The 14,191-nt window shown below is 23.2% G+C and overlaps 1 protein-coding gene across 2 annotated transcripts in view; it reads left to right on the plus strand.

Annotated features, from left to right (window-relative positions):
* LOC136091611 (E3 ubiquitin-protein ligase RNF31-like) overlaps positions 1 to 14,191 on the plus strand; it is a 118,273-nt gene that overhangs the window by 14,249 nt on the left and 89,833 nt on the right. For both annotated transcript variants that reach the window (XM_065819316.1, XM_065819317.1), the window contains exons 2-3: positions 7,423 to 7,948; positions 8,162 to 8,493. In XM_065819316.1, the coding sequence (XP_065675388.1) occupies positions 7,423 to 7,948; positions 8,162 to 8,493 (858 nt within the window). The remainder of the gene's footprint in view (positions 1 to 7,422; positions 7,949 to 8,161; positions 8,494 to 14,191) is intronic.

The following is a 14,191-nucleotide window of genomic DNA, read 5'->3' on the forward strand; positions in this document are numbered from 1 at the left end:
TCATTTATCAGCTATTTGTCAGTCGATATAACAGCACTCCTTTGCGAGTCAGGCTATAAGATAGTCGATGTAGCAACACTCTGCGCATGTTTTACAGTAAAAAAAATAAAAATAAAAACATTTTATTAAAAAAAATAAAAATAAAAACATTGTTTATATTGTTAAAAACATTCAGAATGTTTTTAAAAACATTCTGGTCAATTAAATTTGTGTCTTTGTGGTTTTTTTAAAAAACAATTAATTTGTAGTTAAGTTAATGGTTTTTACTTTCTGACAACACGCAAATATTGGACGAAAGTCAAAAGTAATTAAAAGTGACGTATGTGTTGGCGTAAGAATCATTTTTTTCCTTCCGCTCTTCCCAAATGCAACAATCTATATATATATATATATATATATATATATATATATATATATATATATATATATATATATATATATATATATATATATATATATATATATATATATATATATGTATATATGTATACATATATGTGTATATATGTATACATATATATGTATATATGTATACATATATAAATAGTTAGAAAATCACTTAACTAAAATTTTTCATTTAACACTGTGTTAAATGAAAAATTTTTGTTAAGTGATTTTCTACCAATTTATTATTGCTCTGTTTTTTTAAGAACATTGAGCACTCTATTTTGTAGAATACATTTTAAAATTGTTTATATATATATATATATATATATATATATATATATATATATATATATATATATACATGTATATATATATATATATGTATATATATATATATATATATATATATCTATATATATATATATATATATATATATATATATATATATATATATATATATATATATATATATATATATATATATATATATATATATATATATATATATATATATATATATATATATATATATATATATATATATATATATATATTATATATATATAACCCTTAGATGTTGTCCGAAAGTTTTTTCCATATTTTGTTGACAAAAAGTAAAAATTAAAAAGCAAGACCGGAATTTTTTTTTTTTAATAATGATAGATTGCCTGCCCCAACCAAACCCTCAGTCGATGTAGCAGCACTCCCTTGCGGGTCAGGCTATTTGTCAGTCGATGTAGCAGCACTCCCTTGCGAGTCAGGCTATTTGTCAGTCGATGTAGCAGCACTCCCTTGCGAGTCAGGCTATAAGATAGTCGATGTAGCAACACTCCGCGCATGATTTACAGTAAAAAAAAAAAAAATAAAAACATTTTATTAAAAAAAATAAAAATAAAAACATTTTATTAAAAAAAATAAAATAAAAACATTGTTTATATTGTTAAAAACATTCAAAATGTTTTAAAAACATTCAGAATGTTTTTAAAAACATTCTGGTCAATTAAATTAGCGTTTTTGTGGTTTTTTTAAAAAACGATTAATTTGTAATTAAATTAATGGTTTTTACTTTCGTCCAACACGGAAATGTTGGACGAAAGTTAAAAGCAATTAAAAGTGACGTATATGTTGGCGTAAGAATCACTTTTTTTCCTTCCGCTCTTCCCAAAGCCAACAAACTATAGATCTTATATATATATATATATATATATATATATATATATATATATATATATATATATATATATATATATATATATATGGGTAATTCTATTTTTAACTTACGTTACACACGCAACAGCTTTATCAAATATTTGAAATAAACTGTAAATTAAACTTTTAGCTATTTTTTTTGAAAGCTGTTTAAAGTTTTTTTTTTTTTTTTTTAATTTCACCTCCCCAAAGCCCAGAAGGCCACTACAGATGAGGAGGCTACTTAATTGTGGTTATAACCCTCTCTCAACTCTATAACTCCGAAACACGAACCTTGACGAACAAGGCCGCTGCGCGGAGAAACAAGTTGAAACAAGAAACAAGTTTTAAGTCATAAAGTATCAAACAACAGTTTCATTATCTAATTTATCATCATTGATTTTATTTTTTGCTGCAAACATTTTTAAGATATAATATTTATATTGAATTTTAAAAATATTTTTAATATAAATATTTTATATATTTTTTACTTTAATAACAAGAGTGTATATATATATATATATATCTATATATATATATATATATATATATATATATATATATATATATATATATATATATATATATATATATATATATATATATATATATATATATATATATACATACATACATATATACATACATATATATGTATATAAGTTGTTAGAAAGGTAGTTAAGACTGGTTTATAAACCAGTGACTCCCATTATATCAGATCTACCCTTTTTTTAAGCATTAAAGTTCAGTAGTTTTTCTTGGTATAGGAGAAGAATTACCTTTTTGTAGATCTTCATTTCCATTACCTCTAAGATCTTTTATCTTATTAATAGCTACACTTCTATCCTCTTTAGTATTAGAACACAACAATATTTGTAGTATACACTCACTTAACTCAAATTTTGGTGGTAAATACCACTTCTAATGGCACAAACAATTTTATATTCATAAAATTGATCTGCAGACAAGTCATTTATTATTTTATTATCGAGAGAAATAAGTGGATTACCAATTTTAATAGTTTCAAATACTGGATTTATATCTAGATCTGTAGTCAGATCAAGCATGGATCCAATAACACCAGACCATTTTTTGTTAGATTTTGTTTGACCATCTAGATTTGTTATAAGATGCCTTAGTGGCAACTCATTTTGCTGGTGTTGACATTTAAGTCAAACATGCTTTTTTCCTAATTTTATTTCTATAAGTTTGATGACTCCACCCTCCCAACTGGTGTTTACATTTGTAGAGTCTCCACTAACGGCCAATAAAGACTTGTCAATACCTCTCTCAGTCAATCATTCAACAATTTTATTTGCTTTAATCTCTGCATGTTTAATAATATTTGTTGCTTTCTCCGGAGTAAAGTGAAATAAAAATTTTCCTCCAGGTTCCATACAAATAGAGTAATGTTCTTCTTTCACAGTTACTGGAAATTTTGCATTTGAGTCATCAAGTTCAATCATTTGCTTGGTTTGATCAATTCTCTCATCAAAAAATATGCATTTCACTTCTCCACTTTTTGCTATTTTGTTGAAATCCTTACTAAGATCAGAGATAACTTTTTCTTGCGCTCTCGAAACTTTACTTTGGTCAATAACTAACTTTTTTCATCAAATGTTATTAATCCTGCATCAATAAGTGTTGCTGTAGCAATTGTAGCTGTAGCACGTGCAGACACACCATATTTGTGTGAGGAGAATTTACATAGAAATAAAAAATAATTTTAAATAAAAAATCGCTATTGACTAAGTTAATATATATATAAATATATATAAATATATATACATATATATACATATATATATATATATATATATATATATATATATGTATGTATGTATGTATGTATGTATGTATGTATGTATGTATGTATGTATGTATGTATGTATGTATGTATGTATGTATGTATGTATGTATGTATGTATGTATGTATGTATGTATGTATGTATGTATGTATGTATGTATGTATGTATGTATGTATGTATGTTTGTATGTATGTATTTTTGTATGTATGTATTTATAAGTATAAATACTCAAATAAAAGACAAATTTATTTAAAAAAAATTATACCTTACACTATTCATAGTTATGTGTGAAATATCTAAGGTGTTGTAACACTTTTTTTTTTCTGATGGTTTCTCTAGCACTAGAGGTAATTCTATATTAGTAATATCATCATTGTTTTCATTTAAATCACTTTCTCTTTGATAGTTAATCTCATCTGACTCGATTTTCTTTTTTTTTTTAATTAAAATAACATTGCTGTCTTTATTCTCAAAACATTTTTCTTGACCTTTTCTAAGTAATCTTTTGAACTGTTTCCTGGTTTCAATGTTATTAGGTAATCCGATTTGAAACTTGCTAACAGTTCCAGTTTAAACTCTTTAAAAATATATAAACTTAACGTCAAAGATAGTATTTTTACTCTTTTTTGCATTTATAATGAACTTCTTTACCACAATTATCAGAACAAATAAAATCATCAAATTTTACAATTGGACATTTGCATACTAGTATATCAAAAAGTTTATCAAGTTTTCCTTTAAATTTATTCTTTGTTTAGCTCCTTTTTTTCTTGGACAAACTATTGCTGAAGCGTTTTTCCACAATGTCACTATTTTTTCACAAATTTGTTGTCAGTAATTAATTTAGGTGGTGTAAATTCCAAATACACTCAACCACTGTTAAAATAAAGCTGGAAGTATATCTTTGGCCATCTCTTTTACAGGATAATTTCTTTTTTTTTATGTCTTCGCAGCCCTCTCTTAATAAAATTCCATATCTAATAACATCTCTGTTGGTTAGTAATTCTGAAACTAGAAACTGTTTTCCAGTACCAAATGCAACACTAATTTGTGTCCTAGTACTTAACCTGGTTTTGGTGCCATTTTTCCTCCAAGTTATAAAGTATTTAAAGAGATTTTATTATTGTTTAGTAATTATAAAATTTTTTTTTTAATATTATAAGAATCAACGCAGTCAATTGAAAGTTTATAAATTTACACTTGACAGTATGCAGTTTGCAGTTGTTTACTTATTGCGGTAATGAAAAAATAATTTACTGACCATCATTAAGATTAAAAAAAATATCTTTAAGTAAAGTTTTAGAAATTAAAAGTTATTTTACCCATTTAATGCAGAAATTTTTCAAAACATTTTATACATATTAAGTTAAATAAATTATTTATAAACTAAATGTAACTTTGTTTTGTTGCTAAAAGGTCTGTTTTTATTACAGACAGTATTGTCCGGTAACGTCATTATTCCATTTAAAAGAAAACAAAAACCATTTATACTTTCAAAAAAGGCTAATCATCTAAGTAAATATTTTTGTGATTTAAAAAATTTAATCAGATTTAGATTCTCCATAAAATTTTGCAACTTTTACTTATATCCCAAATTTTATTAAACCATTTATTCAAAGAGAGTCTAAAATTGACACACCCTTATAGCAAATAATTCTTCTTCTTTTTTTTTTTTTTGAATGTCTATTTATATAGTTCTATTTTTTATTTATTTATGTATATTTATATGTCAACTAAAATATGGATACATAAACAAATACAAAAACAATAACATGAATAATTTTAATTAGCATTATAAAAAAATTATTGATTTTTTTTCTTAATTCTTCTAATATTAACCTTGTCAAACCAATGCGACGAAATAAGAATCAATGATGTAATTTATTTTGTTAACAAAAAAGGGCCAAAACTTTAGTAAATGCATGTAGTTTTAACTTTCGTTACATAAATTTAAAATAAAAATGCGCTTTAACTAAGCATTGTTTTTAAAAACTTTAAATGTAAAACCATAACATTTAATATTCTTTCGCATATATTATTGAAAAATTAAGTTTTTAAACTAAATTTTGAAAAAAACTAAACTTTATCATGTTATTGTTAACTTACGTTACATGAAAATTGCAAAAGTTCTTTAGTTATTTTCTTTAAATATATATATTTTATAAAGTATAAAATCTGACCAACAACAATTAGATCATGTTAGCTCCATTCTCATAATAATTTATTTTCGATTACGCAAATAAATTTATGGTTAAAATAACATTTTACTATGACCTTTTTTAAGATGCGACAATGAGAAAAATGACTAAAATTAATTTTAGTATGTAAGGTTTATTTTAAACTAACTTTCATGTGTTTACATCAATATTCATTTGCTAAAAGTTGACAAAAAAGAGAATAAAATTTGACTGCTTTTTTATTTTCCGCCATGGAATTGGCCATATATATATATATATATATATATATATATATATATATATATATATATATATATATATATATATATATATATATATATATATATATGTATATATATATATATAGGAATTGCCCTATAGATATATTATAGATTATATATATATATATATAGTATAATATATATATATATAGATATATAAATATATAATATATATAACTATATTAGTATATAGTATAATATAGATATATAATATATATATATATATATATATATATATATATATATATATATATATATATATATATATATATATATATTATATATATATATATATATATATATATATATATATATATATATATATATATATATATATATATATATATATATATATATATATATATATATATATATATATATATATATATATATATATATATATATATATATATATATATATATATATATATATATATATATATATATATATATATATATATATATATATATATATATATATATATATATATATATATATATATATATATATATATATATATATATATATATATATATATATATATATATATATATATATATATATATATATATATATATATATATATATATATATATATATATATATATATATATATATATATATATATATATATATATATATATATATATATATATATATATATAATATATATATATATATATATATATATATATATATATATATATATATATATATATATATATATATATATATATATATATATATATATATATATATATATATATATATATATATATATATATATATATATATATATATATATATATTATATATATATATATATATATATATATATATATATATAGAATAATATATATATATATATATATATATATATATATATATATATATATATATATATATATATATATATATATATATATATATATATATATATATATATATATATATATATATATATATATATATATATATATATATATATATATATATATATATATATATATATATATATATATATATATATATATATATATATTATATATATATATATATATATATATATATATATATATATATATATATATATATATATATATATATATATATATATATATATATATATATATATATATATATATATATATATATATATATATATATATATATATATATATATATATATATATATATATATATATATATATATAATATATATATATATATATATATATATATATATATATATATATATATATATATATATATATATATATATATATATATATATATATATATATATATATATATATATATATATATATATATATATATATATATATATTTATATTATATATATATATATATATATATATATATATATATATATATATAATTATATATATATATATATATATATATATATAGTTTCCAATTTAATGAAATTTAAAACTAGAAGCAATAATTTTATTTGTGTATATATTTTTTATTATATTGGTAATTTTCCTATAAGATAAAAGTTTATGATAAAAAAGAAAACACTAATTTATTTAAAAGATTTTTTTACAAACTTTAGGATGTTGATATCTCTAAAATTCCTACAACATTTAATCTACTTGAAAAATATGGTATGACTCTTTTAAAAGAAGAGAGTTTAAGATACCATACTTGGAGAAAAATTTCAACTTCTTCAAATTTGTACAAAACTTCAGTGGGGACTGTAAAGGGTGCTGATAATATTATTCAAAGCATGGGATACAAAGAAAAAATAAAACAACCTAATGGAGACATTTTAGTATTTCCATTAGAAGATAAACCTAATTATAGCATAGTAATGGATTTAGTTATAGATTTGTTGATTGCTAAATATGAAATAGATTTTTTGTTAAATCACAATCATCCTTATTTTGAAAAATTGCATATGACTGGTATTATTCCAGAGGTCTACTTTACTTACAATGTGTCAAATACTAATCCATCCTTTGCTGTTGAGCAACATGATTCATTAGCCTATCAAGGTCCAAAGAGTTTGGAGTTTGCTTTTAACAAGTCTTTATCTCATGAAAGTTCATTAGTTAGTTCTAATGTAAATATATCTACAGGTATATTAAATATTTCTGCTTGTTTTATAAATAATGTTTATAAATATTATTATTAACAAAGTTAATGAATAATTAATACATATTATATTTAATTAATATATATTACATATAGTAAATTTATTGAAAAAAGTAGCATTAACTTATTATTTTGTTTGTTTTGAAACAGAGTTTGTTTAATAATATAAAGCTATAAAACATTTTTTTCAACAATAGGCTCCTTTTTGTGTTCTAAGTGCAATTGCCGTTTTATTGAGCAGCCTAAGTTTTGTTCAAATTGTGGACACCAAATGCAGGATCACCAATCAAATAATAGAAATCAAACTAGTTTCCAGTTTCCAGCTCAACAAAGTTCAATTAAAACAGAACTGAAGCAAGAACTTATGAAAAAAGCACCTTTGTTGTCTTCTTTCGAGGTTGGGCAAACAAAGGAAACTAAAAAGTTCACCATACCACAAGAGTGGAGTTGTCAGTATTGTACGTTATTGAATGATAAATCTGTTTCATTTTGCCAAGCATGCGAACAACCTTCACCCAATCAAAAAAAGGTAAATATATTTGAGTAATATATTTAAAATATATTGTTAAAAAAGTCATGAAATCAAAGTTAAGGTAATTTGTTTACATAATATATTATTTTTTATTTTACTGATTATGAATTAATCCACTATGATGATGATGGCAATGATGATGATGATGATGATGATGATGATGATGATGATGATGATGATGATGATGATGATGATGATGATGATGATGATGATGATGATGATGATGATGATGATGATGATGATGATGATGATGATGATGATGATGATGATGATGATGATGATGATGGTGATGATGATGATGATGATGATGATGATGATGATGATGATGATGGTGATGATGATGGTGATGATGATGATGATGATGATGATGATGATGATGATGATGATGATGATGATGATGATGATGATGATAATCATCATCATCAAAGTGGATTTATTATTGTAATTTTTTTATTCTTTGTTGTTTTATAAGGTATATATTGAACATCAAGTGTTTTGTATTTTACTGATTCCAAACTAATCCATGATGATGATGATAATGATGTTGATTATTGCCATTATCTTGATGTTCTCTTATTAGCGCTTTCTTATGTTTGACAGTCTCCCATCATGCAAACACTCTTTCAATATTTTTTAATATCTATATTTAAATAACTTGAGCAACTTCTTTAATTAAGTTAAAGTGTTTAATCATCTGTTAAATAATTGCCTTTTAATTGTTATGTCTCTACCTGCTGATAACCAATCATCTTCACCTTTTGACTCTACAGAAAATGCTAAGGTAATATTTAAAATACCAACAACATACAATACAATATATGGCGCTTTATTAGACCTCACTGTCTCAACCTCTGCCTAAATAAGTTGAAAGTAAAATAAAATGAAAGATGTCCTTAATGCTTTTGTTAAATAAAGTAATTGATGTTTTAAAAACCATTGGTAGAGTTGAAACAACAATTCATTAAAATATATTTATAAATAAAATGTTTAGCAACAGAATTGAAATTTGTTAACACACTTTTCACAGTTATGACATAAAATTTATGCCTGCGCAGAAATGGTAAAAATATAAACAAATATTTTTCAACCGTGTTTACATTGAAATTATTAAACAATGCTGAGATTTACTAAGCAATGAAACTGAAATAATACCATAAGTATTTTTTTCATGTCTTCAAGATCTTTTTGACATCTGTAAAAAAAAAGAGAACCTTCAACTTGCCCCATGCTGTAACAGAAGTGAGATCTTTTTCAAACTCAAATGCCCCCTAGCAATCAGAGAGTGTTGGCTTCTTATCAAGACAAAAATAAATGGTAGTATTATCAAAGACCACCTTAAGTGTGAGAATATCTGAGAGATCGTTAATGTATATTAAAAAGAGTATAGGGCCAAGAATTGAACTTTTAGGAACCACTGAAGTTACAGGATATGAAGAAGAGTGCTGTCCATTGAGGACAACTTTTATACTATGACTGGTTAGGAAGGATTCAATAATCTTGAAGATGTTACCTGATACACCGTAAGAAGAAAACTTATGGAGAAGACCAGCATGCCAAACTTTATTAAAAGCTTTAGAAATGTCAAGAGCGATACCCTTGATATCTCCACCTCTATCTAATGTACGATAAAACCTATCGGTTATTACTGTTAGCAAAGCAGCTGTAGAATGAGAAGATCGAAATCCATATCGATGATCAGAAAGTAAGTTATTAGATTCAAGAGATTAAGTGTATTCCATTCAACATAAAGTACTTTAAATTTAAATTACTTTAAATTTCTGCGTGGTAGCCAATAATAATTTAAAAGGTCGTTTAAGCAAAAAGTTTAATTGGTATAAGGGATCGTCCATAAATTGCATAACCCAAACTTTCACATTAAACAAAGGAAAAAAAATCAAAAGTTTTCCCTTGCAGAGTCTTAATTTAAATAAAAAGTTAAATTAGGCCATTAAATTTAATGAAAATCTGTTTTTAAATATATTTTACGTTGCATAATTTATGGACGATCCCTAAGATGTTATAGCGAATTTTTTCTTTATTCTTTTTTTTTAAAAAACAACCTGGTTTTTATCTTTATTTTTAAAATATTGCACCAAATTAACGTTTAATTTATTAATTTACTAGCTGGAGTTACCCGGCGTTGCCCGGGCCAATATTTAAACTGGCTTACCTGATATCTGTACACAAAAATGGGTCCAAAAATGGGCCCAAAAAATGGTCCCCCCTGACCACGGGGTCAGGGGGGCCCATTTTTGGCCCCCTTGACCCCGGGGATCGGGGTACGGGGTCAAAACCCAGCTAAGAACCTTCTCCCCCTCGAGGACTACCCCATGCCAAATTTCATCGAGATTGGTCCGGCGGTTCGGATTTCTATAGAGAACAAACAAACACACACACAAACACACATTGCCCTTTATATATATAAAGATGTATATTAAAATATGTATTAATTTCTTTTTTGTTAAAATTTTTTTTTGATAGTTAATCAATGCTAATTGAAACCAGTAACTTTTTTGCTTCAACTTTTTTAGCTTTAATGATCCTGAACTTTTTAAATTATATTTTCTTTGATTTACTGAATGGATAAAGTACATTACAATAAATTTACTAATAAACTAAATCAAACAACCAGTTGAGTTACTACAGTAACTCATAGTTATTCAAATATTAACTTATCTACTATATTAATTTACTTAAGTTGTTTTTAGCAATTTTTTTATAAAAAAATCTATTTCAACAGAAGAAATCTTCTAAAAAAAATTTTTCTAAAATTCTCTCATTCAAATATTTTTGCCATTAAAATTTGAAATTAAAAAAAAAAAATTTAAAAAATTTCAGTGTTCAATAATTATAAATTTAATTGCGGTAGCGTCCATAATACCCAGTGACATAGCAAGGGTCATTCCTGAAAGTTAAATGTATATCTAGCTATAGTAACAATGTCAGATTTATAACATAGTGCAAGTGAGGAAAAAAATTTTATTTAAATTGTAAGCATTTTGAATAGTAAATTTTTTTTTGTTTTAAAGTAGAAATATTCTATTGCAAAAATTAAACCAGTGAGTATTGCAAATGTTAAAACAAAAATTAAATTATAAAAAATTTAAATTAAAAAAAAATGCTTTCTATCTGTTCAAGGAAATTTTTTTGCCAAAAAAATTGTTTAAGCATATTTTCAAACTTAATGAAATATAAATCGGTTTATTAAACCAAATATTTTTCTCACTTTTTATTACAAAATAATTTGAACATAAAGAATTGAATGAAAACATTAACTTAAAAATCATTTAAATAAAAAAATTATTTATACTTAAATTTTTAATATTACGTTTGTTATACTCAGATTTTTAGTAGAAAAAGCAATAAATTATAAAAACGTGGTATCTAATCTTTTTTTGCTTTGACCTTACTCGTTTGGTCTACGGATATGCATACTTGTACATTTTTTAAAATTAAACATTTCTATTTAATTTTTTTTATTTTAAACATGTTTTATGTTATTAATGTTATAAAAACTTATCTTTATTAAATTTATTCAAGTTGTTTTATGTTAACACAAGCTTACATATTTTGTAATTGATCAATTGCATAAACTCTACCAGCAACTACATGTTTGTAACTTTGAATTTCAGTTAAAACTTTGACGATTGGATATTTACACTCTAATCTTGGATTTGATAACTCATTGAAATATTGAAACTCATCTAATCCATCAATTAGAAACAGTGCATTGTGAATACTAATATTAAAAAGTTGTTTTATGTTAACACTTATGTTAACGCTTTGGAGTTTATTGTTGTTTTATAGCTTTTTACAATAACAATTCAATACTTTTTACAATAAATTATAAATAATACTCATTAAAAATAACACGTGTTTTATTTTCAGCATGAACACAAATAGTTTTCTACAGCTAATTAAAGTGTTTTAAATGTTGTAATAGTTGCATTTTTACTTTTACTTTTTTAAGTATTATGTTAAAGAAAAACAATTACTAAGAGCAATATCGTAATAGTATTAAATGCGTTACTTGCTAACTACATTATTACTTGCTCATTACACTATAACTGCAACTTAAATTTTAAATTATAACTTAAGCTGTAAATTATAACAGTAACTTAAGCTAATTTTAACTCCACCAAACAAGAGTATTATAAGATAATATTTGAATATGAGAGAAATTAAATACGAAATATTATGTTAAAAAATAACAATTACTAACCAATGTACAAATGATACAATTTTATACTAATGCAACCCCACCCTCCTCTTTTCTTACCGCAAAGCAGTGCCAGGGATGAAGGTGGGAGGAGGGGGGGCTTTGTAAAAAGTTTTTTTTTCATGATTAAATTTTTATGCGTTAATTCAAGCCCTGATATATGTATATATATATATATATACATAAAATTTTGTATGTATATATGTATATACATACATAAAATTGTGTATGTATAAATGTATATATACATGCAAAAGATCCTGGTAGAAAAATAATATTTGTCTACTAGGATCTAGAGAAACTATTTTATTTCTGTTAATAAACCTTATCTCAGTTAGTAAACCTAAAAATGTAGGTTTATGTTGCTTTAACTATGCACTCCAGCATAAAATACAACAACAGTGACACCATCCATTTTATACTCTAATATCACAACATGGCGCTATTTGTACTCCAATATTTTAAAGCTTTTAACAGAATCAGCTAAGTTCAGAAAACCTCATTGTTAAACAACCTCAGAACAGTTTTGAAACTGAATTTTTTGCTTACTCTTAAACATAGCTATTTTGAAGGTCTTCTACAAAACAGTAGCAGGTCCCTGTTTACAACTTCCCGATGTTAGTATTTTTATTGAGACAGCAATATCTAGCCTTTAATTAACTAAAAGCCCTAAGGAAGGAAACTATTTTATTTTGTAGTTGTCTTCCCATAACCTTTGCTGTAAAAACTCTATAAGTAGCAGGATGATTCCAACCTGATATTTTTTTATATAAAGGTTGGGCTTTTATGGAAAATGGTATTTTTGTTGTGTTAAAGTTAAAAATTGAGAATATGAATAACGAAATTTTAACTTCATAAAACATATGAAACCTATATATGTAGATATGAAACCCGTATATGTAAATACGAAACCCATATAAAGACTATTTTTATAAATATTATTTTATGAAAACTCCCAAATAACTCCCCATTATTTTCAACATTTTTTTATGAATATTTAAAGTGCAAGTTAGAAATTTTTTTTGTTTGTTTGTAACTATTTATGAAACTAATTTCCAAGTGAAAGGAAACAATAGTTTGGAATTATTTTAACACTGCAACTTATTCAAATATTGTGAACCAGAAGTTTTTTAAATAGAAAAATGTAATTTTGTCAACAAAAAATATTTAAAGTGCAAGTTAGAAATTTTTTTGTTTTGTTTGTAACTATTTATGAAACTAATTTCCAAGTGAAAGGATAAGTCAAATTTTTTTTTGTTTCTTTGTCACTATCTATGAAACTAATTTCCATTTGCATTTTTTTGATCTACTTGATTTTTTTTATACAACAATCAGTCGTCTCTGTTTGAAATTTGATGACAGCGCACGAAAAAGCGATGACAGGATAGTCATTTTTAAGTTAACCTGCGCAATTTAAAAAAATTCACTTTTTTCTGCTATTTACATTAAAATACTCCTTTTAATTTACATTAACGA

The sequence above is a fragment of the Hydra vulgaris genome, chromosome 15 (genome assembly GCF_038396675.1).
Source record: "Hydra vulgaris chromosome 15, alternate assembly HydraT2T_AEP".
Lineage (NCBI taxonomy): Eukaryota > Metazoa > Cnidaria > Hydrozoa > Anthoathecata > Hydridae > Hydra > Hydra vulgaris.